Source organism: Dromiciops gliroides, chromosome 1 (assembly GCF_019393635.1).
Source record: "Dromiciops gliroides isolate mDroGli1 chromosome 1, mDroGli1.pri, whole genome shotgun sequence".
NCBI classification, from domain to species: Eukaryota; Metazoa; Chordata; class Mammalia; order Microbiotheria; family Microbiotheriidae; genus Dromiciops; species Dromiciops gliroides.
The window spans coordinates 427,808,364-427,833,769 of NC_057861.1; the positions used below are offsets into that span (position 1 = coordinate 427,808,364).

At 40.7% G+C, this 25,406-nt stretch overlaps 1 protein-coding gene across 2 annotated transcripts in view; it reads right to left on the minus strand.

The window, feature by feature from the left end:
• The window catches only part of THBS4 (thrombospondin 4), a 58,765-nt gene extending 37,012 nt beyond the window's left edge, over positions 1-21,753 (minus strand). For both annotated transcript variants that reach the window (XM_043975244.1, XM_043975243.1), the window contains exons 1-3: positions 21,434-21,753; positions 17,416-17,619; positions 663-910 (exon numbers count right to left, since the gene is read on the minus strand). In XM_043975244.1, coding sequence (XP_043831179.1) covers positions 663-910; positions 17,416-17,619; positions 21,434-21,521 — 540 coding nt within the window. In that variant the 5' untranslated portion in view covers positions 21,522-21,753. The remainder of the gene's footprint in view (positions 1-662; positions 911-17,415; positions 17,620-21,433) is intronic.
• Between the last annotated feature and the right edge of the window lie 3,653 nt (positions 21,754-25,406).

A 25,406-nucleotide genomic window follows, 5' to 3' on the forward strand; every position in this document is an offset into this window, starting at 1 on the left:
CACAGCTATAGAGCTGCAAAGAACCTCAGAAGCCACCTATGTATCCTTGTAACCTTATGAGATCTATATGAAGCTTCTATTTCTAGTCATATTTAATGCAAAGTAGAAATTAGCCAAAGTAAAATTAAGGGATAAAAAATGTGAGAGATTATTACCCCCTCTCTCTTTTAAAAATATATTTAAAATTTAATTTATTATATTTATATATTATTATGTATAATTGCATATTACACATTAGTACATAATAATTTATTTAATTTTTGAAAATGCCTTTTACATATAACTGTTTGCAGATGATTTCCTCATATGTGGTTATGGTTATGTGAAGAAACTGAGGCCCATAGAAATTAGGTTATCTGATCACAGTCACACAGATAGTAAATGGCAGGGTCACATTTGAATCCAGATCCCTTGAATCCAAATCCACTACTATACATGATACAAAGATTATGTAGCTGATTGCAAAGATACCCTAAAATAGATCTCAGGACCTCCTTGTCTGTTAAAAGTTAGAATCTCAATTGTTACTACATTTACTAAGGTGTTCCCCGCGCCCCCTCTTTGCTTTTGGTTGGCCATACATGAAAGCCATGGACAAATTACTGGGGTGTGGCTTCAGTTTATGAATCCACCTTTGAAGGAACAGAGGCCACTCTACTTACCTGTGCCTTCCTCTGGAATGTCCTCAGTTCAACAGGCTCAGAACTGTGGGAGAGCCCAGAGAATGCCCTGGGGAGATCCTGGATGGTGTCCACCTGGTTACAGTCGAGATAGAGCTCCACAGAGCTGGACCCTCGCTGAAAATTGCTCAGGCGAAGGAGCATCCTGTGGCGCTTGCCGTCAGTCAGCTGGAGGTTATTGAAGACCACCAGATGTATCTTCCCATCAGCCTTTAGGTAACGGAGGATGGCTGGAACAAAGGACAAGTTAAAGATGGGGGAGAGAAGCAAGAGAGAGTATCCAGGGGAATACTCCTACATCAGAGATGGAGGGATCATAGGGACATTGGTTAATCTCTTATATTCAATTATGACACCCAATCTTTCTCATTGACTTCTTTTTTTAAAAAATGTAAATTATTATTATTATTATTTTTTTTGCAGGGCAATGACAGTTAAGTGATTTGACCAGGGTCAAACAGCTAATAAGTGTGAAGTGTTTGAAACCAGATTTGAATTCAGGTCCTCCTGAATCCAGGGCCAGTGCTTTATCCACTATACCCTCTCTTTCTCAACCAAAAAGCCCATCCTACAAGCTAACAATCTGGTAGGTATATAATGAAACAGTTTGATTTTAGAGGGCTGAAGCATGCCTCCACCTCCTGGCAGAGAAATGATAGAATTGAGGTGGAGAATGAGGCATACATTTTCAGACAAGGTCATGGGTTTTTTTGTTTTTTGTTTGTTTTTTGTTTTTTTGCTTGACTGTACTCATTTATTACTCATTTATTCCTGTGTGGGAGGTGATGTGGGATCGAGAGAAATGATTCCTCATCCGCCGCCCCCAAAAGGAAGAAGACTGTCAATAAAACATCCAAAATGTGGAAATTCAGACAATGTAGAAACAAATAATATCAATAAATTTGTATTTGAAAGATGAAAAAATGGACAGAGGAAAACAAAAAGTTTAGGACATACAAATAGGCAACTTTGTTACTATTGTGTTAAATTTAACAGGAACTTAAAATCTGTATATAAAAGAAGCTCATGGTTTCATATGCAATCCCTTTTTTGTCCTTTGTATATTGAAATGTTTGTTGATGATTCAGTGCCTAATAAGACAAATTAAAAATAAAATAAATTCACTACTCCTTGCCCCACCCCCAATCTGATGAGGTTGCAAATTTGGAAGGGGCAAGTCTTTTATTTCTTTATACCTTCCAAACTGCCTATTATAGTACTAGTCAGGTAGGAGGTATTTTGTAAGTACCTGTTGATTTTTCCTAATGTCATTTTATAATCCATTTCACTGACAGAATCTTCTAATTTTTTCTTGATATCTCGTTTTTACATGACCATCATTTCTTTTTTTAACAATTAATTTTTCTTTTTTATTGTTAACTTAACAAACATTTCGATATACAAAGAAAAGAGGATTGTAAAAGAAAGAACTTTTGTCGTGTACAGTTTGTTTTCTTTTTTTTTTTTTAACAGTTTCTATTTATTTATTTATTTATATTTTTTTTAAGTGAGGCAATTGGGGTTAAGTGACTTGCCCAGGGTCACACAGCTAGTTAAGTGTCTGAGGCCGGATTTGAACTCAGGTACTCCTGACTCCAGGGCCGGTGCTCTATCCACTGCGCCACCTAGCTGCCCCACAGTTTGTTTTTAAAGAAATAGACATATATTAAATTTTATAATAGAGGAACAAAATTGCTCTGTTTGTTTGTGAACCTTTGGGTACTTTTTTTGTTTTCTTCAGGGTACTCCCCCTTTCCCTTACTTGGTGAGTCATTTCTTGCAACAAAGAAGAAAAAGGAAAGAAGAAAAAAAGGTAGTTCAACAAAAATAACACTTTAGCCAAGTCTAATATTCTAAGCAGTGTTCCACATGCATTGCCCACCATCTCTATAAAGAAGGTAGGGAAATACATTTTCTCATGTGTTCTTCAGAGCAAACTTGGTCATTATAACTCCTCAGCATTTATTTTTGACTTTTTTTTCCTTTCCAGTTAGATTGTTGTAGCCATTGGACATATTGTTTTCAAGGTTCTGCTTACTTCACTTTGTATCAGTTCACACTAGACTGACAGAATTTTGACTACAGAATTTCATCTCAAAATTTCTGCCAAAATTCCAGTTCTGTTTTTCCAATTGCCTAGTGGGCAACTGTTCCTGAATGTCCCAGTGGTGTCTCAAACTCAACAGGGATAGAATTGAAAGCATTATCTCCACTCTCCAAACCTGCCTGGTTCCAAATTACCTTATTTCTATCAATGGTTCCACCATCTTCTCAGTCAGCCAGGCTCAAAACCTTGCTGTGATCTTGGTGTCTTTCCTTTCCCTCACCTTCCATGTTGAATCAGCTGTCAAGTCTTAGAGATTTTACTTCCACAATTTTTCTCTTTCCTGCTCTCTATTCACATGACCATCCTAGCTCAGACTCATGTTCTTGATCTTCTGGACAACAGAAAAAAATCTGCTGACTGGTCTCTGTGCCTTCAGTCTCTCCTCTATCCTCCCTACCTTTCAATCTACTCCCAAAGTAATCTTTCTAACGCACAAAACTATTCAAAACGACTACTATTCAAAAATCTTTGGTGGTGCTGAGAATCTGGGTTTGTATCCCTCAGCTCTGCCACTTACTGTCTGGTTGACCTTGGATAAATCATTTTACCTTCTCTAGGCCTCAGCTTCCTTCTTTGTAAAATGAAGGGGAAGGTCAAATTGACCTCAAGGTTTCAGTCAACATTCCTACACTTTTTTTTTTCTTCCAGGGAAATGAGGGTTAAGTGACTTGCCCAGGGTCACATAGCTATGACCTTCCAGCTTTCAGTTTATGGTCTTATGACTTAAAAGATGAACTATAGGGGCAGCTAGGTGGCACAGTGGATAAAGCACTGGCCTTGGATTCAGGAGGACCTGAGTTCAAATCCAGTCTTAGACACTTGACACTTACTAGCTGTGTGACCCTAGGCAAGTCACTTAACCCTCATTGCCCCTAAAAAAAAAAGATAAACTATAAAGTCCTCACTCTGGCATTCAATGCCTTCCCCAATCTGGCTTTAATCTGCTTTTGTAACTTTATTTCCCCCTTTACTCTTCACTCAGTCCATGTGTCAGTCACACCAGGTCCCTGTCTATTTGCTGGTCATGTCCTGTCTCCTCCCACTTTGGTACAATTGCAGCATGATTTTTCCCAGACTGGGTTTGGACTACCCCCCACCCCAATACCAAGCTGTCAAAACTCAATTTAGATGCTGCTTCCTCCATGAAGTCTTCTCTGATTTTCCTTCTGCTTTTCTCCTCAAATCTCTAATTCCTTTTGTTTCAACCTTTCCTACACATTTATCCCATTTTAATTTGTATGATAATTGTTTATATACATGGTTCTTTCCTGCAATAGACTGTGAACAATGTGAGTACAAAGTATGCCTGCCTGCTTCCCCCCCCCCATTTCCCAGCACCTAGCACAATAATCATAGTTAACAGTGATGGAGCATTTTAAAGTTTGCAAAATATTTTATATTTATTATTACATTTTATCATCACAACAGTGCTGAGAAGCAAATGCTATTGTCATTCACATTTTATAAAGAAGGGAACTGAGGCAGACAGAAATGAAGTGACTTGCCCAGGGTCACACATTTAGTAAGTTTCTGAGGCAGAGATTTGAATTTAGGTCTTCCTGACTTTAAGTACTGTATTCTATACATTAAGCTGCCTAAATTCCTATAGATTATATATAGCAGACCCTTAATAAAGGTTTGAATTGAATTGTTCTTTCACATTTTCCAAATTTGTTCACTTTTGATTTTTCTCAAAAAGTTCATTCAACAAGGCTTTAAGTGTCTGCTGTGTACAAAGAACTATGTTAGGTGCTGGGGTAGAAACAGAGTTTAAATAAAGCAGCCTCAGCCCTCAGATCCCTCAAGATCAAGCTTCCAGGTTTTCAGGTATGGGGCCCAGCTAATGTGGACTTGAGGCCACATTATGAGGCCTGGAGAGAACAAACACCACCACAATCCCATGACATATGGTGGTAATAAAAATAATCAATAATCACATGCCCACTTGAGTCTGCATCAGGGACTCTTCAAGAACCAAGTACCTGTGTGGCAACATTGCTGAGTACTTAAACTAGATGTAAGCTGCAATTCCTTCTTCCAAGGAATAATAGTTACCACACAACCTAGCCATCCGGTGAGACTCAAGGAAGGTCACTTTCCATTCTCAGAACTGCCAGATACATTGCTCAGGACAGCTTTCTGCTGAAGCCAGGCAATGTAGTTGAAGAATAGTGTCTATCCTCATAGAGGCAATTTGACTGTGATAAGAGCCTAAATCCCGGCTGGCCTGATTGACGGTGACCAGGACAGAAGCTACGGCCCTGTGGGAATCTTTTTTATTTTTAATTTTTGCTATGTGATTTTTAAAAATTCAAAACATTATTTCTATTAATATTGATATTTCGTATTAAAATATTATGTTGAGAGTGGAATTCTGTTACAAATTCATATGCATAGTTGAGCTGAAAAAATTGCCAATATAATAGGATATTTTTTTCCCCAAATGTCATTTCTCTTCATTCAACTACTGGGCATGGTTTCTGGCACATGCTTATGCTGCAATCCATTTCAGAAGGTCACTCATATTCACATGCTTTGCAGAAGTCCATTCCAAAAATTCCAAAGGAAATGTGCTGAGTTTTTATATAATGTGGGTAACATGAGCTCAGCATCAGACAGTTAAATCAAATGCATTGACACCAAGAAAATCCTTCAAAGGGTTACTTTACTCTCCTCAGGCAAGCAGGCCTAGATGACAGCTAGAAGCTGCCAAAATGTTGTCCCTGTGGTAGCTCTTGAAAAAACAACCAGAGGGAAGGTTCACTGGGCCCTTCATTTCTTCGGCTGAAGCCCTAGCACTATCCTGGGAGGGCTTGGAATAGCAAATGAGCCAGAATGACTGGGAGGAGGAGAGTGATGTATAAAAAGTCTGGAAAATGCCATAGAGAAAAATTTATATTTCATCCTAGGGGCAACAGGGAGCCACTGGAGAGCTCTTTCCAGACTCAAAAGAACCTATATTTATACTGGTTTATGCCATTTAATTTGTACAACCCACAACCCTTTTTTTTTCTTCCAGGGCAATGAGGGTTAAGTGACTCGCCCAGGGTCACACAGCTAATAAGTGTCAAGTGTCTGAGGATGGATTTGAACTCAGGTCTTCCTGAATCCAGGGCTGGTGCTTTATCCATTGCGCCACCTAGCTGCCCCCTCCTACAATCTTTCAAAACTGGTTTCAGAGTCAAAGGACCCAGGTTCATAACCCAACTAGCTTCCTCAAAGTAGAGGAGACAATTCATAACTACATACCTTCCTTGACTAGGCCACATAGCCATTCTACCTTCAAATACTCCCAATGGGTAATGGTTCTCATCACCTGTTCCTCTTTGAGGGTAAAATGCCATCCTTGTTATAGACACCCTTAGTAAAATAGCTCACTTCCTTATGCTTGAGTTTGCATTTTGGTCAAGGATATACACCTTTAAAAAATTTCTGACAGTTCTTGACCTCAAGGAACTTACATTCTACTAAAGGGGTACACCCTGTGTATGGCTAAGATAAATGGGCTTCCTTGGGAAGTAATAAGTATCCTACATCTAGAGTTCTATAAGCAGAGATTGGGTAAGCATTTTTGGGGGATAATATAAATAAAATTCCAACTTTGGTAGATTTTATATTATGTAATTCTGAGGTCCCTTTTAGTTATGAAGCTCCAAGAAGTTCTCTCTCTTTGAGTGATATTAATAACTGACTTTACTATACTATTAATAGCAATTCACAACCATCATTTATTTTCTTTTAAAAATTTATTTATTTATTTATTTATTCCTTCCTTCCTTCCTTCATTAGTTCATTTATTTGGGGGGCAGGGCAATGAGGGTTAAGTGACTTGCCCAGGGTCACACAGCTAGTAAGTGTCAAGTGTTTGAGGTCACATTTGAACTCAGGTCCTCCTGAATCCAGGGCCAGTGCTTTATCCACTGCACCACCTAGCTGCCCCTACATTTATTTTCTTTTGATCCTTATAATACCATAAGGCCACTAGGGTAGACATTATTATCTCAATTTTATAGACAAAGAAACTGAGGCTCAGAGAACTTTATTATCCAAGGTCATACATACAATGGTAGAACCAGGATTTAAATTCTCATCTTCCTTACACCAAGGTAGATCAAGACTGATTTTAAAGGGAAAATTGTTCCTGTGTATAAGTGCATTAGAAAACAATATCTAGGCCTATCTACTCAGTGCCTTTTAAGTAACAAATTCATCAGTAAGAAACTAACCTAGTTAACCATTTTAAACCCCTCACCCCAGAAGACTTACTATGAATTGGTGCAAAGTAAAGAAGCAGAACCAGGAAACTGAATACACAACTCCAACACTCCATGTAGAAAGAATAACAACACATCAAAACCAAATACTGTGGGGTGGCTAGGTGGTGCAGTGGATAAAGCACCAGCCCTGGATTCAAGAGTACCTGAGTTCAAATCCAGCCTCAGATACTTGACACTTAGTAGCTGTGTGACCCTGGGAAAGTCACTTAACCCCCATTGCCCTGCAAAAAAAAACCCAAAACAAAACAAAACAAAAACCAAAAACTGTGTTATTATAATGACCAAGCATGTTCTCAAAAAAGGGATATGAGAATATATCTTCTCTTCTTTGCAGAGCTGGGGGACTCTGGTGTGGAACATGATGCATATTGTTAGATTCAGTTGATATGCTGGTTAATTTTGCTGAACGTTAAAAAAAAATTCTTTGTAATAAAAGATGGCTCTTCAGAGTAATCAACCACAGTAGTGGCACGCAGGGGGAAGAATAAGAATGATTCTTCTCTCTCTTCCCTTCTCCCCCCTTTAAATTTTCCACTTGGTCCCACCTCATCCCAACACGTATCCATGGATTCCTGAAAGAAATCTGAACGGGAAATAGGATTCCCTTCATCTGAATCCTTACTATTCATTGCTAACTGCTCTTCTGGAGCACTAGACCCAATAACAGATGGATCTTTGAGAGGGGGAACAGAAGAGTAAATCAACTGGGCAGATCAACAGAGGGTGGACCAGAATGGTTTCTACCCCTTTGGCAGTAGTCGAATCAAATGAAAATTGTCCAAAGAAGAACTGGAACCCTTCTCGTTGTTCCACCCCACCCTAAGCCCCGGTCTTCACTCAAGGGAGCACCATGCCTTGGAAAACAGGTACTGGGTACAAGTGTGTTTCTTCAGCTGTGGGTTAGTCAGTTCTCATTTCCTTTGTTTTGGTTCCTTACCAACCAAAGGAGCTTTATACAGCAATTTACAGCTGCTCCCCCTCAGTTAGGAGGAGGATGTAATTTACAGATTCATAAGAATAAGGATCAGATAAAATAATGTATGGGAAAGCACTTTATAAACCTTAAGTGAGGGGCAGCTAGGTGGCACAGTGGATAGAGCACTGGCCCTGGAGTCAGGAGGACCTGAGTTCAAATCCAGCCTCAGACACTTAACACTTACTAGCTGTGTGACCCTGAGCAAGTCACTTAACCCCAATTGCCTCACCAAAAAACAAAACAAAACAAACAAAAAAACCCCTTAAGTGCTATATAAATTGTAGTTATTATTATAGTAATAAATTTTAATTATAATATACTTATATGTATACATATATATATCATATGGATACCATAGAAATATCTTCTTAATACTGAATGCCAGGAAGTAGTACATTGGAAAGAGAGATGAATTTGGAGTCAGACAGCCTGAATTTTAATTCTGGCTCTGCCACTTACTATCCAGGTGCCCTTGGGTAAGTTGCTTGACTACTCTGCACCTCAGTTTCCTCATATGTAAAATGAGAGAGTTATACCAGATGATCTATAATAGCTTGTTCAGCTCTAAATTTAACATTCAGTGGTTATATAGTCATAATTATAGATTATGAGACTATGCAAACTAGAGAACTTGTATATCAGCTTTTATTAATCAGATGAGAAAATATACATAAAGTACTTTGCAAACCTCAAAGCACCACATATATTAGCTGTTATTGTCGTTATTATTTTTAAATGACCATTATTTGGCCATATTTTGCTTTTTCTCTGTATTTTTCTACTATTGCTAGGTTCCAGAGGGGAAAAAAGGAAATGTGGAGCTGAATTTTCTGGAATATTTAACCTAAAAGTAATTGCCTAAGGTTATTCTGATGTTAAAATGTAAGGAGAGAAATCGGAGGTGAGAGTCCTGAGCTTATGAAAGGGGGTGGGAAGAGAGAGGGCTTTAAGAATTGGATACATTTTTTTTTTTTGGCTTTGGGCTATGGTCCCTTTTTTGGCTTGTTTGGGGCATCTTGTTCCCCAGCCTTGCTGCAATTCTTGGGAGAACCAGAGACTGCACCCAACCTTGGAATCTCCGGTGATGAAACTATGAAAACATCTGGTGATCAGCCTAGGAAAGCAATGGATGAGAGATGAAGGTTTTTTCCTGATTTACCAGCCAAGAGCAAGATGGCTGTAGGGTGATTTTCCCCTCCTCCTTTCTCCATATGACTTTGAGACTAGGTCATTAATTTGGACCTGGGAAGCACCAGCATCAGAAGTCTGTTAGGGTGGAGGTAAGACCTCACTTGGAGTTGTGGTTGTCCATCATTCCATCATTTTAAAACTAGCATTGTTAATTTCATTATCACTGTAGTCATGAATCTGGGAAATTTCAGATTCTGCCAAGGAGTGGCCCTGCTGCTCTGGACTCCAAATTCTATATTTTGTTAGTTTTATTTCTCTTTTTTATAAAAATGGACTCATTTACATAGGAGTGGCCTCCTATATAATCCTTTCAGGTCACTTAAAGTTGGAAAGGAGATTAGAATCTCAATGGGATGGGGGCTGAGCCATGAGAGATTAATATATTATTATAGATATTCATATCTCTAGGAAGAAACCTAGGCTGCATTAAAAGGAAAGGCAAGTAGCTGTGGGATCCAGAATCAGAGCCTAACCATAGATGTGCAAAGAGAGTCATAACCAGAGTGGTTAGGTCCTGCTTGTGCCATTTCAGTTACTTGGACTGAAAAGCTATCTAGTAGCTTACCCAGACAGAGCTCTCTGAATAGATATTACAGAAACCTTAGTACCAATGTAAAATAAGGGCTTCTGTGGATGAGAGCATGCTGTGCTCCAAATAAAACATGATTTTAAAAGTTTCTATCAGCTTCCTTATTTAGCATCTTTCAAACTCTAAAAGTTTAGTATCTGTACATAGATCTTTTAACCTTGGGGCTAATTTCATGACAACAGTTCAACTTAACAAACATTTATGAAGCACCTATTGTGTGTGGGACACAGTGCTAGGCATTGGAGATATGAAAATGAAAAATTACACAGTGGCTACCCTTAAGGAGTTTACAATCTATTGGGGGTGGGGGTTAAGACATGTTTTCAGATGATTAGGAGTTAGAAAATGGCTATAAATATATTATGAAGTGTGGACCAACAGACCTTCCAAGAAATTATTGAAAAGACATAGAATGTCAAAGCAAGAGAACAGTACAGACCAGCTCTGGGGAACTGGCTGCATTATGAAAGGATAATGTTTTTGTCTGTTTGGACAGTCAATCAATGAACCTAGCATTTTTTGAGTGCCTACTATGTTCCTTGTGTGTATGGTCTATGAAGTCATGAAAAGTCAGATACAACTGAATGACTGAACAACTATGTTTTGCTCTATGTTCAAGCACTGTGCTAAGTACTGAGAGTACAAAGAAAGGCAAAAAGGAGCCCCTGGACAAAAAGAATTCAGAAAGCTCTGGTCTTTAGATATCAACCCCAGGACAGGCTTTTGGTGTTCTACTTGACATCTGACTCATGTTCCTCTTCAGTAGAATATGCATTATCATATTTACATTTCTCATCACTGTCCACCAGTCTTCTTCCTTATTTAGGACCAATGTGTGTTTTAAATAGGGTAGCAAAGTGGCACATTGGATAGAGTGCCAGCCCTGGAATCAGGAGGACCTGAGTTCAAATCTGGTCTTAGACACTTACTAGCTGTGTGACCCCGGGCAAGTCACTCACTCCTGTCTGCCTCAGTTTTCTCATCTATATAATAAGCTCGAGAAGAAAATGGCAAACCACTCTAGTATCTTTGCCAAGAAAATCCCAAATGGGGTCATGGAGACATGACTGAAACAACTCAACAATAACAAGATGTTTTTAAATGGTACATTCTTGCTTTTCTCATCCTTTGTGATGGATTTTCTTATTTGAATTTGTTAATTGATATTTCTATATCCTCTGTGCTCTGCCTTGGCAGATTTTATGCCTTCTAAACAAACATAAATGGAAAATCACAAAATTTATATCCCTGAAAGTTCTGTTAGTCTTCCAGCTCCATTCAATTATAAAAATCCTGTGCATTCAAACAATCACTTATAGTGGTCTGAGCAGATGTAAGTGCTATGTAATATAAATATGCATAATCAAAATAAAACATATGGAAAGGAAATATAGGAAGTAGTATTTAAGATAAGTACAATGTTTTATGTTTGTGATGACTAATTAATGCATTTTACAAATGAGGCTTATCATTATTACTTTGTTTTCTAGGGCCTACAATCTAGGTGAAGATTATGATGAAGGATGGATACAGAGTTAGAAATGGGAATTGAGTTTTTTCTGGAGCATGTACAAAGCTCATTAAGAAAGGGCAGAGAACTGAATCACAGAAGAGTAGATTATTAAAGGTTCTGCAGACCTCAGAGGTAGATCATCTACATCAGTGATCCTTAACCTAGGGGTCATGACCTCCTCAGGGGACTGTGGATAGATTTCAGGGGATCTGTGACTATAGAGGTTTTTTTTTTTTTCAGGGCTATGGGAGTTAAGTTACTTGCCCAGGGTCACACAGCTAGTAAGTGTCAAGTGTCTGAGGCCAGATTCGAACTCAGGTCCTCCTGAATCTAGGGCCGGTGCTTTATCTACTACACCACCTAGCTGCCCCGACTATAGAGCCTTTAATAGCTTGATAAACTACATTTCAACATAATTTATTTCTTTTGCAAATACATACATACAAATACACACATTTAAATATATAAGTATTTTATTTTATGCATTTAAAAACAAGATTCCTAGAAGGAGACCATAGGCTTCCCCACATTTTCAAAAGGGTCCATGACACAAAAGAGGTTAAGAACTCCTGATTCAGACAAACGTCCCAATCTGTTTAGGTTCCCTTTTCCCACATCCTTGCCACATATGTGGTCATAAAGCTTCTGCTTAGACACTTTCAGTGCAGAACTAGTCATGATCTCATATCATTTGGGGAAAACTTGAATAGTTAGAAAATATTTTATTAGATTGAACCCAAATCTGCTCCCTTTTGACTACAACCTATTGCTCCTAATTTTGTTCTATGAAATCACATCAACTAAATGTCTTTTTTGTTGTTGTGGGGCAATGAGGGTTAAGTGACTTGCCCAGGGTCACACAGCTGGTGAGTGTTAAGTGTCTGAGGTCAGAGGTGAACTCAGGTCCTCCTCAATCCAGGGCTGGTGCTTTATCCACTGAACCACCTAGCTGCCCCCAACTAAGTGTCTTTCAAATGAGAGCCCTTTAAATATTTGACAGCTATTATATTAGGTTCCATCTAAGTCTCTTCTCTAGGATAAATATTCCTGGTTACACAAACTGTTCCCCAAATGACACTATTTCCAGACAGGCACTGTGGTGGAGTAGAGAGAAAGACTGTCTTGAAGCCAAGGAGAATTTGGGTTCAATTCCAACTCCTGACAGATATAGGCTATGTGAGCCTGGGATAGTTGAGATGCACCATGGGTCTCTCTGAAGAACTCTGGTATTGATTGTGAGACATGGGAGTCATTGGCCAGGACTATCCAGCATAGTGTGCCTGCATTAAAGAAGGCACTGTGCTCTGTGAGCAAAGCAAAATTACAATAGTTTAAAAGAAACATGAAATGTGTCATTTAGAGACATTTCCTGCCGAAATGTTCATATGGACTCTTTGTGCCCAACATGTGGTAGAGCCTTCTGAGCTTGTGTTGGTTGGTTTGATCAGCCACCATTGGACATACTGTACATTTACCCTGACATCATAATGTCATTCTGGTTCTCTTTGATTGAGGACAACAACAAATAAATGTGAGCCTGGACAAGCCCTTAATGTGTCTTTAAGGCAATTCTAAGACTATTATATAATTACAGAGAAAGTGCTGACTTGCATTGGTACTGGGAACTCTCTCACCTGGGAATCACCTCTACCAGTGAAATCATAGTGCTGGTCCCTACCCATACATTTCGCCATGGTAGTTACTCTCTTTTACATGTCTTCAACTTTGTTAATGTCTCTCTTAAAATGTAGTGCTCAGAAAGAACTGGGAGAAAAGTTGGTGCCCATCAACTGAGAAATAGCTAAATGAATTATGGTACATGAATAGAATGGGGAATCACTGGGACATAAGAAACAGAGCTATGAAGAATTCAGAAAAGTTTGGCAAGACACGTGAACTAATGCAGAGTAAAATCAACAGAACCAGGAGAATAATACACACCATGACTGCAACAATGTAAATGGAAGAACAAAGACAAAACAAATGCTATATAATTAAACTGATAAAATTTGGCCCTAAAGAAGAGTTGGGAAATTTTTACTGACCTCACTCCTTTCATTGCACACATGAATGATGATGGGTGTGATACATTGCAAGACTGTCAGACCTAGGGGACAGCTAGGTGGCGTAGTGGATAAAGCACCAGTCCTGGATTCAGGAGGACCTGAGTTCAAATGCAGCTTCAGACACTTGATATTTACTAGCTGTGTGGCCCTGGGCAAGTCACTTAACCCTCATAGCCTCCCCCCACCCCCAAAGACTGTCAGACCTGGTGCCTGTATTAGTTACTTTTACTGAACTACTTTCTTCTTTTTAAAATCTTTGTTACAAGGGCTAGCTTAAGGGGCATATGCAGAAATGAATGCAATGTAAAAATAAAAAGCATCCATAAAAATGAGATAACATGTTTAAAATGTAGTGCTCAGAACTGGGCAAAGTATTCTAGGTGTAATTTGACCAAAGGAGTGAATAGCAGGACTACATCATGTCTCCCCTCTCATACACTCAATTCTAACCTTCAATAATTGGCTAAGGATTAGTAATTGGCATAATTACATCAGTCATGGGTCAGGCCCAGATTCTTTCAGTAAATGTTAACATAAATAGCACATGGAACCTTCCCCAAAATATTACAAAATATTTAATGCATCTCTCATGCTACATCTATTTACTTCTGGGCTCTTAGAACATGAATGGCACTTTCCACAGGCCTGAAAAATGATTTTATTTTGGAAAAAAAAAAAGCATCAGGCTGAGATTTTGTTTAGCTTTCCTCATCCAGGTCTCCCATCTAAGAGTTTCCTAATCACGTCCTGTTTCATTTCACTCAATTAAATCTCTAACATTCCTCAAATGTAACTCATTTCATAGCTATCACAATGCTTCTGACTATCTCCTCCAGGGGTACTTCAATCTGACTCTTTATACTAATAGTCACTTGATTTTCAGAGAAGAGGACCAAGAAAAGACATGCAAGTTTTCTACTTAGAATCCTGACAGAAATTCTCTTTAGAGCTCTGGAATGAGAACCACCGAGAAAGGAAGAAAAAAGGAAGGGGAGGGAGGGAGCTCTGGCAGGAAGGGGGGAGGCAAAGAATCAAGCATTTATTAAGTACTGAGGGTTGTGCTAAGGCATAGAGGCCCAGTGGTGGCCATTCAAGACTTCTCTCAGTCCATGTGATTGAAAATCTCAAGGGTTAATGTGAAGGCCTCATATGAGCCTAGAGGGTGAAATATGTGTATCCCAAGTCCTACATAAATCAGATTTACCGTGATTTTTTTTTTCTTAAGAAAATCTTAGTTCAGCTCCATGGAGTATAACAATTCAGTCTGGACTGATACAGAAAGTAAACCTGTCAGTCACTCTTGTACTTGTGGGTAGCCCATAACGGGCATGTGTATGGGGGGCAGATGTGGGGCCAGGGAGCAAAACCTCACCTTCCCTCTATAATATAAACCTATAAAAGTCTGCCTACCATAGGCTCATAGATGTAGGGCTGGAAAGGACATTAGTAATGATTTAGTCCAACTGCTTGATTACAAATGAGGAAGCTGAGCCCCCTCCCCTCAAAAAGGTGAAGCAACTTATTCAAGGTCACACAGGGAGTCAATAGCAGAGCTGAGATTTTAACTCAGAACCTGTGACTTCTGTTCCTGAGACTCTACTGTCTCCACTAAGCCTCTAGGCTATCTATGTATGTATATAATGAGGAGAAAAATTCCTTCATGTCTTCATGGGCTCACAGCTTGTAATGCTGGAAATGGACTGAGGGCCCATCTCATTTAATCTGCTCCTTTTACAAATGAGGAAACTGAGGCCCAGAGAGGTGACATGATTGGCTTAAACAGAACCTGAAACTGAACACAGGTCTCCCGATTCGAAATCCAGCATTCTTTCCTCTACTCCAGGCTGGATGGTCTTGGACCGAGAATGCAGTTACTGTATCAGTGCTTCCCTCACTTGATTGGAGTCCTAATGGTCTTAAGTTGGTTTGAGGCAGGGGAATGAACTAAATAATGTTTTTGTTGCTACTTAAGATAGAGAAAAAAGGGGCAGCTAGGTGGCGCAGTGGATAGAGCACCGGCCCTGGAGTCAGGAGTATCTGAGTTCAAATCGGGCCTCAGACACTTAACACTTAACTAGCTGTGTGACCCTGGGCAAGTCACTTAACCCCAATTGCCTCACTAAAAAAAAAAAAAGAGAGAGAGAAAAAAGGAATTGGGATAGTTCCTGACCACTAATTATGACTGTGTTCCTGAGTTCCCTATCCTCCCCCATACCCTCCCCTATTGCCCTGGACTAATCTTTGAAGTAGGGGCAGCTAGCTAGGTGGTGCGGTGGATAGAGCACTGGCCCTGGAGTCAGGAGTACCTGAGTTCAAATCTGGCCTCAGACACTTAACACTTACTAGCTGTGTGACCCTGAGCAAGTCACTTAATCCCAATTGCTTCACTAAAAAAAAAAAAATCTTTGGAGTACTGGAGTCATGGGAGTGTATGTAGAGAGAAAGGGTCCTGGAATTAAATCACTAAAAGAAATTAGTTGAGACTCACTCCCTCCTTCACCTCAAACACAGTGATCACTACAGGATCCTCTTACTTTCCCAAGCTTGGGGAATAAATCATTAAGCCATGACTAATTCTACAAGAGAATCTATAACACTGGTGATGTCTATACTATAAGAGCAAATCAAAGCAGAGTATGAAGTCTCACCAGGGTCATCCACATGAATTTTGCCTTTCTTTGTTTATGTGTGTAAAGCAGAGCATACATGTATCTGTCACATTCCCTGGTAATCAAAAACATGTGTAGTCCCGGGGGAGGGGGGGGGTGCAGTAGGGGGAAGAAATAGGAAGTCGGGTTCCTTGGTTCTATGGGAGCCATTTGGGATGGCTTGGAGCATCTCCCTTTGACAGCAAAAACCAAAATGAGAAAAATGTTTCCCGATTGGGCTCACTTACTTTATGAGTCAAATGGGTCAACAACAACAACAACAACAACAAAAAGAAAGAAAAGAAAAAAAATGAGTCAAATGGGTCTTGAGACAAACTGCACAGATCCTTGGACTGAGATTCGCTTTGTCTTTCAAGCCCAGGAAGGTGCTTTTTGCTCATTTATATGGATAAGGAGGAGAAAGGAAGAAGTTCCCTAATTGTGGAGGTGGGAGGTGGGAGGTGTGTGTGTGTGTGTGTGGGGGAGATGCTGTTTCCAGGTTACTGTAAGTACTCAGGTCCTAGGAGAGATGGGATTGGTGAATCACTTGCTTTTAAGGGAGCATAAAATCCCTCTTCTGGGAAGCCTTGGGGATAACCCTCCAGCAGTCTGTATAGCTCTGTCCTTTGGATTATCCCTTCAGGACTGAGCCCTCAGGGCAACAATTGAGTGTAATAGTCACACAGCACCTCTGTATAATGGGAAACATTTCTGCCTTCCTCCTTTTCATCTCTTGCCAAGGAGAGGGAGGCAATATAGTAAAGAGGATTTGGAGTCAGAAGTTGTTCAGTTGTTTTTCAGTCATGTGACCTTGCTTGGGATTTTCTTGGCAGAGATACTGGAGTACCATTTCCTTCTCTAGCTTATTTTCTAGATGAAGAAACTGAGGTAAACAGGGTCAAGTGACTTGTCCAAGGTCACACAGCTAGTTCATTAAATGTCCGAGGCAAAATTTGAACTCATTTGTTCCTGTCTCCAGGCCCTGCACTCAATCCACTGCGCCACCTAGGCGTCAGAAGCCTGGAGTTCAAATCCTGCCTCTGGGGCTCCCCACTTCTGTGACTGATCTCAAGCGTGGCCCTAATCTTCCTCAACTTGTTTCCTCATTGTGAAATGAGGGGGTTTAATTAGATGGTTCCTGAGGTCTCTTCCAACTTTCAATCTATGAACCCATGTACTACATATGTGCACTAGGAAAACTGGACTCAATGAATAAACGGTGGGAAATGAAATGATCCTTGGGTGAGGAGAAAATTGTAAGAAATACAATCTTCCCCCTGGGACAAGGGATATAAATCACAGTCCTAGACATTGTTTTTAAGGAGTGACTTCCCCCCCATTCCCCTCTCTCCCCCACCCAATTCTTACCTTTGTTTAAGCGTCCCATCACTGTAAATTCAAAATACTTGCTGTTATCTGAGGAAGAGTAAAGACCAAATATGGTGGCAGAACTTTTTGTCTGCAGTTTAAAGGTTGAAATCACGTAGACCTCATTCAGGGTGGGATCCATTAGGATTGGTTTCAGGAAACTCGTAACCAGTTTTTGGTTTGAAGATGAAAGGAGATCGAAGACTGTAAAGAAGTAACAGGGGAAAATTCAACAGTGAGTTAACCTGTAAGCAGTAACACTCCTACAGAATGAAACCTACCCTTTCACTACTGTGCTTTGGGGCCAGATACTGGGTGACCCTGTAACAATTAGCCCTTTGCTCACTTGCCCAGAATAAATAATGAGTCCTATTACAAGGCTGAAACGCTAGTGTTGTTTTAGAAAATAACGGTCTGGTAATTTAATGCATTAGACCAGTCCTGTAATCCCTCTTCTCCCACCTGAAAAACTTTCATAGGTCCTTCCTACCCATATCAGTGTCTCAGTGTCCCGAAAGGCTTAAGGAAGCATGGACCAGTAGCAGCAGCAGCAAAGAGAGGAGATAGGACTGATCTGAGAAACACAGAACACCAGCCCCTGCTTGGAGACTAGAGATGAAGAAGTGAAGAGGGAGAAATGAATAACTATGAGCAGAATACTTTTACTGATCATTTTCCCCATGGCTCAAAGAATGCTATTACTGCTGTGTGGTCATTTACATATTCTGGCTATCCAGAGTTAATTTCAAGTTCACAGTGACTGACCCTTCCCTAAAGCTTTACTTTAATGCCTCCTTGGAGCAGAGGTGGCTCTAGGATCCCATGCTAGAAGAATAAAAGCTTTGGTAGGAGGGGAAAAGGTTGGAATTCAGTTCTTGGGCTAAGTTTGGAGAGACTCATCACCATCTAGTGATGACTTGGGGAGGGGACGGCAACTCATGAGAATTGTTTAATCAAGGCATGGAAAGGGTTGATATCTGTGTCGGTGAAGGGACTGCCCACTCGAATGAGACCAGAGATCTAGCTCTCTGGAAAAGTCCCCTAGTGACCTGGGAAGCAGAGCAGTAGAATGATGGCTCTCATACTTAATATGAGTGTGACCTTGGACAAATGCTTTCACTTCACTAGTCCTCAGTCTGTGTATAAAATGAGAGAGTTGGATTAAATTACTTTTAAGGTCCCTTCTGGTTCAAAAATCAATAATCCTTAAAGTATTGAAGAAAACCAGCCCATCCATCTAGTGAGTCAGAAGAGATTTTACAGATACATTGCACACCCAAGGTGAGCCTTTAATTGTCTGATTCTGGGTGCCCCTGGCCTTAAATGGAAGCATCCAACAACATTTACTTTCAAAGACTGAGTTGTGTCATTGAGCCAAGTATGTTCACAGACCATGAAGCCCGAGGAAACCGCATAAATTGCACCTCTCCCAGCCTGTAGCAGTGGAGAACTTCTCTTGGTCCCTTTAAAAAATCTACTCCCTTGAGAATTAAGAGGCTCAATTATTTCTTTTTCCCCCAATTATTTCTTAAGAGAAAAAAATCAGATTTCAAATTGGCTCGATAGGATATGCCCTGAATACTGACAGAGCTCCGACAGGGTAAGGAAACACTCTGCGTGTAGTGCATGAGTGACCATTCACATCCAGACCCAGTGCCTAGAATTTCTTTTCTGTGTGGTGTGAGGGAATGTTGGCCAGAACATGAAGGCTGCTACCTAATGTGTTTTAGAAAAAGGGAATGGAATCTTTAAACCTGAGGAGGAATGGAATTTTGAGACTTCCACCTGTAGAGGCGAGGGAGAACAAGGCAATACTGTTTAAAACTTCACTACAGGAGGTTCCGTTTTCCAAAGAGAGTCTCTGTAATCTGAAAGCTCTAGGATCACCCTCAAAACTAAACACATTTGATTTATATCCTTGCTTTTCACCAGGATCCCTTCTGTGACTTACCTTGGGCAAAAATCTTAGTTCCCTTCATCTGCACCACTGATTTTTCTTCTTAGGGGGGGCATGGTGGTGATTAACTACTCCTGAGTTCCCCAAGTGTTTTGAAGAGGAAATGAGCCCCTGTACATTTATTCCATTGCTGAGGTTAGCCCTCAAGGTAAGCTTAACCTCCTGGGTTAGAGGCACAATTTCTGTTCCCAAGTGAATTCAACTAGTACATTGTGTATTTCTAGAAAGCTCAGAGGAAAAAGGAACTTTCTAGTTTCATATTTTCATCATTTTCAGAGCTGAAAGGAACCTGATAACTTTTTTCAACTGTAAATAGGAAACTTCGCATAAACAAATCTGTTTGGTGCTTGAGAGTTTACACTGATCAAAGTAAGCAGACAATTACCAATTTTTTCATTTTATGTTGGGTTGACTTTGTCTCCATTAAAATAATCCTGCCTTTATTTTGTCAAAAAGGAATAGGGGCTACCCAGACAGTGCCTTTTCAGACCGAGAATTTATAAACCATCAAACAAGAAACCTATAAACGTGTTTTAAAATATCCCTTGTGACCTGCCAAAAGATTTCTGCAGTAACGAAATCTCTTTTGAGTTATGTAAGGAGAAAAGCTTCCTCACTCAGAAGCTCAGATTGCAAAGAATGCAAGTCACTGTGCATTTCAAATAGGTTTTCCAAACATCCAGTGCCCCCTTAAACCACAACTTCTGGTTGCCTACACTGGAGCCGAACTGGTCAATTTGCTGAAACTCTGCATTTAAATAGGTGACTACAGGAATGCTGAGGTTATGGGAGGGCTAAAGAACTCTGAATATAGATGTCACTAAATCCCTTTTGGAAATATTGATATTTGGAGAGCGTCAGATGAATAAAAAAGCGTTCCCTAAAATTTTGTGTGGTTCTTTTTCCCCTTCTCCGTTTTATATCTCCAATACAGTAGTGATCTAAGCCTGGCAACAACTTCAAACAGATGAAGGCCATGACTGGATAGCACATAACTGACTATTAGCTTTTCCTATTTAAGTCATTCTATCTTTTTGAGCTTTATATTAATCTTTTAAAAGAACTCTTCACCTTCTTCATACCTATATAATCAAAAGGGTTGAGGTCTGCCTTTTCAAAGTTAACTTTGAATATTACTATCTCCCCATGAGGGGAAAAGACGACCAGTTACTCAGCTCCTCTCAAATCCCAGATGAGCTTCAGGGTTCACTCTGCTTGCCCAGGGGAGGAGACAGAGAAGCTGGCAGTGGAAAATAAGAGAGGATAGGATGGGGCAGCTAGGTGGCGCAGTGGATAGAGCACGGGCCTTGGATTCAGGAGTACCTGAGTTCAAATCCGGCCTCAGACACTTAACATTTACTAGCTGTGTGACCCTGGGCAAGTCACTTAACCCCAATTGCCTCAAAAAAAAAAAAAGATAACAAGAGGAGAGGACACTTTGGAGGGGCCAATGGGTATGGCTATCCTGCAGAGCATTTCTCAGGGCCATACCATATCTCAAAAGATCTACAAACTTTATTCGTAAAGGATATCCAAGAAGTTATGGGGGCAAGGGCTACTGGAAAGGGAAATAAAGAATACTCAAGCTTCTCTCTGAGGAGAAAAACTGATTTCAACAAACACAAAAAGTGATGTTTTTCAGTGTTATTTTTTAAAAGAAAACTTTTGAGGAAAATGCAAAGTGTTTCAATTTAGTATTTCTACTCCTGCTCCCCATGAAAACAAACACCTTCCCATTTAAAGAAAGATTATTTTATAGTCACGTTTTGAGACAATTTCAGAGATGGATGGGACCTTAGTGATCTTTGACATAATTGTGTTTACATGATTGTTGCTGCTAATATCATCTTCTTAAACTTTGACTTAAGGTAGATGGAAGAGATGGATTATTAGGAATTAAGGGGAACAAGAGGTACTTTGTCGGACTCAATTATACCCATGGCAAGCTTTAGGACAGGGTGAGCTGATTTTATATCTGCCTGTCGGTCAGAACCCACTCCTGGTTCAGTAGCAAGCTCTCGACCCAGCCCCAGCCCAGACACTGTGCCTGAGCCTACTTACCTTGAGGTGTAGCCTGGGTTCCAAAGCCTGACCAGGACTGGAGGAAGATGTGCAGGAAGAGGAAGACAGCTCTGCGTGTGGTCAACATAGTGCCTTTTTCTTATTTTGTTGGCTAGTGGGCAGAGGGCACAGCAGCCCAGTTGTTCTGTTTGTGTGCGTGTGTGCGTGTGTGCGTCTGTCTTGGAGCAGCTCAGGTGGACGATGCTCAGAATTGGGTTGTGCCCTTCCCAGTCCTGTCTCCTGTGCAGTTCAGCCCCTCCAGCGGAGGAGACTCAGCGGTGGCACGTCTAGGGTCGGCCAGACGGGCGCTCTCTGACTGGGGCTCAGCATCTAACGGGGCTGTTTATGCTCCGAGCTGCCCCTGGCCAGGCGCTGGGGGAGGGACCGAAGCCGGTTGCAGCCCCCTTGGCTGTGACTCTCTTTTCACCGGTTGGGAGGCGCTGGGGTGGGGTGGGCGGGCAGGGCGGGTCTGGATGGACCCCAGGAGGAGCCCAGAGGAAGAATGGGGCCAGAGGAAGGATGGGGGCCAGAGACCAGGGAGGGCATAGAGCGGGAAAGTGTAGGAGCAGACGGATTCTGGGAAGCAGGAGAGGCACGCCACCAGGAGAGAATCGAAGAGGGACCTAGAGATGAGGGAGAACGGGAGGACGTGGGAAATGAATGAAGAGACGGGGCAGGAGAAGGGTGATGTCAGGGAAGGAGGGGGAGAGAAAGAGGAAATTAAGTGGAAAAAAATAGAACGAGGAAAGAAAGCAGGAAAGGGCCAAGAAGGGCTTGGGGGGGGCACATAAGGGGGAAGAAGAGAAAATAAGGGAGGAGAGAGAAATGCACCCCTTCCATACTCTGCCCAGCCTGAGCTCTCTCCTTGATTTTCTCCACACTTGTTCCTTAGTGCCTGCCCCGCTGACTTTCTTATTGTCCTTTCCCAGTATAAAAGGAAGAGTAGTAAGTCGAAGGGCTTGAAACTCGCTCTTCCGATTTCCTAATTTCGGTTCAGGGAGCTTCTTTAGGTATCCCACCTAACCACAGAACTGAGTGCCATTTCTTTACACAAACACTGGTATAGTGATTCCAAGGACAGGTCACTGCTATATTAAAAACACAAAAAACAAACAACAACAACCATTCAAACAAACAAAAAAAGATTGAATGGATTGAGTAGCACTCAAAAAATCAAAGTAAAGCCACACACAGCAAAGATTTTGTCTATGGTTCCCTTTAGGTACTGCTACAGACTTGGGTTTTTATGGTGAATATAAACGTTTTTTCCTTCACAGGTGCCTAATCTAACATCAGAGGTGACACTGGGTTCTCAAAGACTATCCCAGATGAGTAGAAATTCCATCAGGTTGTACCAAGATGAAAACCTGAAGGTTTCCAGTATGGGCCCAGCAACGGATGGTGTACTGTCTGGAGATCTGCCTAGCTAAGGAGATGCTTGGCATCTGAAAGTTGGCCATAAAGGGGTTAAACTTTGGCTTATGTATCATAGGGGAAATGGAAGTAAGGCATGCTCAAGCTTAACCCTGTTTGCCTCAGTTTCCTCATCTGTTAAATGAGCTGGAGAAGGAAATGCAAACCACTCCAGTAACTCTGCCAAGAAAACCCCAAATGAGGTCACAAAGAGTCAGACATGACTGAAAAATGACATAACAACATTTTTTGACTGCCATATCATCTTATTGACTCATGTTGAACTTCCATTCCATGACAGCCCCAAATAATTATTGTCTAGCTGTGCCTCCTCCATTCTTCACTTGTCGAGCTGATTTTTAATACAAAAAATTTACATTTTAATCATTATATTTCATATTGTGAAATTTGTTCCATCTTTTGGGAACCTGCATCTGTTATCTAAAACATTATCTCTCTTAGCTTTGTGTCATATGCAAGTTTGACAAGGATGCTTTCTATGTATTCATTCAAGTCATTGATAAAAAGGTTAAACAGCATAACACCAAGGACAGATCCCAAGAGAACTTCACTAGAGATGTCCGTCCAGGTTTATATTAAATCTTTAATGATCACTTTTGGGTCTGGTCACTCAATCAATTCTAAATACAATGAACTGTACTTTCATCTAGCCCATATCCATTCATCTTTTCCCTAAGGATAGCATGAGAGACCTTTTAAAATGCTTTGCTAAAATCTAAGTATACTCCATTCAGAGCATTTCCCACTTTAGTAACTATCACTCTAGTAATGCATTCTAGAATTTTGCTGGGAATAAAAGTCAGATGGAAGAAAAAAAGGAAGGATGGGGCATCTAGGCAGCACAGTGGATAGAGCACTGGCCCTGGATTCAGGAGGACCCAAGTTCAAATCTGGCCTCAGACACTTAACAATTACTAGCTGTGTGACCCTGGGCAAGTCACTTAACCCTAATTGCCTCACCAAAAAAAAAAAAAAAAAAGAAAAAAGAAAAGAAGGAAAGAAGGGAAGGAAGAAAACAAGAGAGGAAAGGAGGGATAAAAGAAGAAAGGGACAGAGGGGAGGAAGGAAGAAAACATGTATTTCTTAGGTTTAATTATGCCACATCCTCTCCATCCAGTTTCTTCTTCTTCTTCTTCTTCCTGTCATAGGGGTTCAGGCTTTTCCTCTGAGGTCCTGGAATATTATAGGTGAGCTTTTACTTTATCCTATGTCCAATGAGGCCACTATACCACTTCCTGGTCATTTCCAAACCATGCTGCTACATGCATGCCCTTCTCACTCCATTAAAATGTAAGCTCATTGAGGACAGCAGCTGTTCTGTTTGCATGTATTTGTATGCCCAGCAACTAGTACAGAAGGTCCTATCATTGGCAATACCCTTTATTATTTCCCTTTGTTAGTCAACCTTAGGTGGGGCAGTGGATAGAGCACTGGCCTGAAGTTGGGAGGGCGGGAGTTAAAATCTCACCTCAAATACTTACTAACTGTGTGACCCTGGGCAAGTCACTTAACCCCAATTGCTGTACACATCTGGGGCCATCTCCAGCATCCTTATAATATATCTTGCCACTGGACCTAGATGGTTCTGCAGGAGAGAGTGAGACTGGTGACTTTGCATGGTTCTCCCTCACTTAAATCCAATTCATTGCAAGTTATGACATCTGTCATGGTCCTCTTTGAGAACAAAGGACAAACAACTACCTTAAGTAAATCACAGAGCATTCCACTTTTATATTTTTATCCTCCTTTATCATTTACTTTATCAAATCCCAAAGCATAGCTCTGAAAGTGAAGATAGCAGACAACACTCCACCAATCACCATCCAGGAACTCCCTCTCTGAAAAAGGAGGGAGGGGCAGCTAGATGGCGCAGTGGATAGAGCACCGGCCCTGGAGTCAGGAGTACCTGAGTTCAAATCCGGCCTCAGACACTTAACACTTACTAGCTGTGTGACCCTGGGCAAGTCACTTAACCCCAATTGCCTCACTGAAAAAAAAAAAGAAAGAAAAGATTTAAAAAAAAAAAAAAGGAGGGAGCCTCCCCAACATATTTGCCTATTCAAAAAAGAAAAGTTAGAAAGACGTCAGAGGAACTGCCGAACCACCACCCTAATTAGGATGCCGATTTCGAGGACTGCAGCATCCTGCTCTTCTCTCCAGCCCTTCTGAGGCTTTGGCTGGTCTATAGAATATCCTTAAATAAATTTACTTTGTAAGTCTTGTGCTGTGCTTCCTTTTTCTCTATCTAGTGTGGATTCTTGGGTTAGCATATAATCCCTCATTTGGAGAGCCATTCATCACCAAATTAAGGAATTTAAATGTGTAGGAGAAAATGATCAAGTTTCTTCCTCATTTAAAAATTCCCCAAACTTAAAGAGCCCTCATTCCAATTGCTGCAGTGAAAGTCCCTAGTTTAAGTAAGTAGGTAAGGCATTTAACTTCTGAGACTTAGTTTCTCCTTCTATAAAATTGGAGAGGTTGGACTAGCTGGTCTCAAAGGTACCTTCCAAATTTATAATTCTATGTAATTCATGGATAT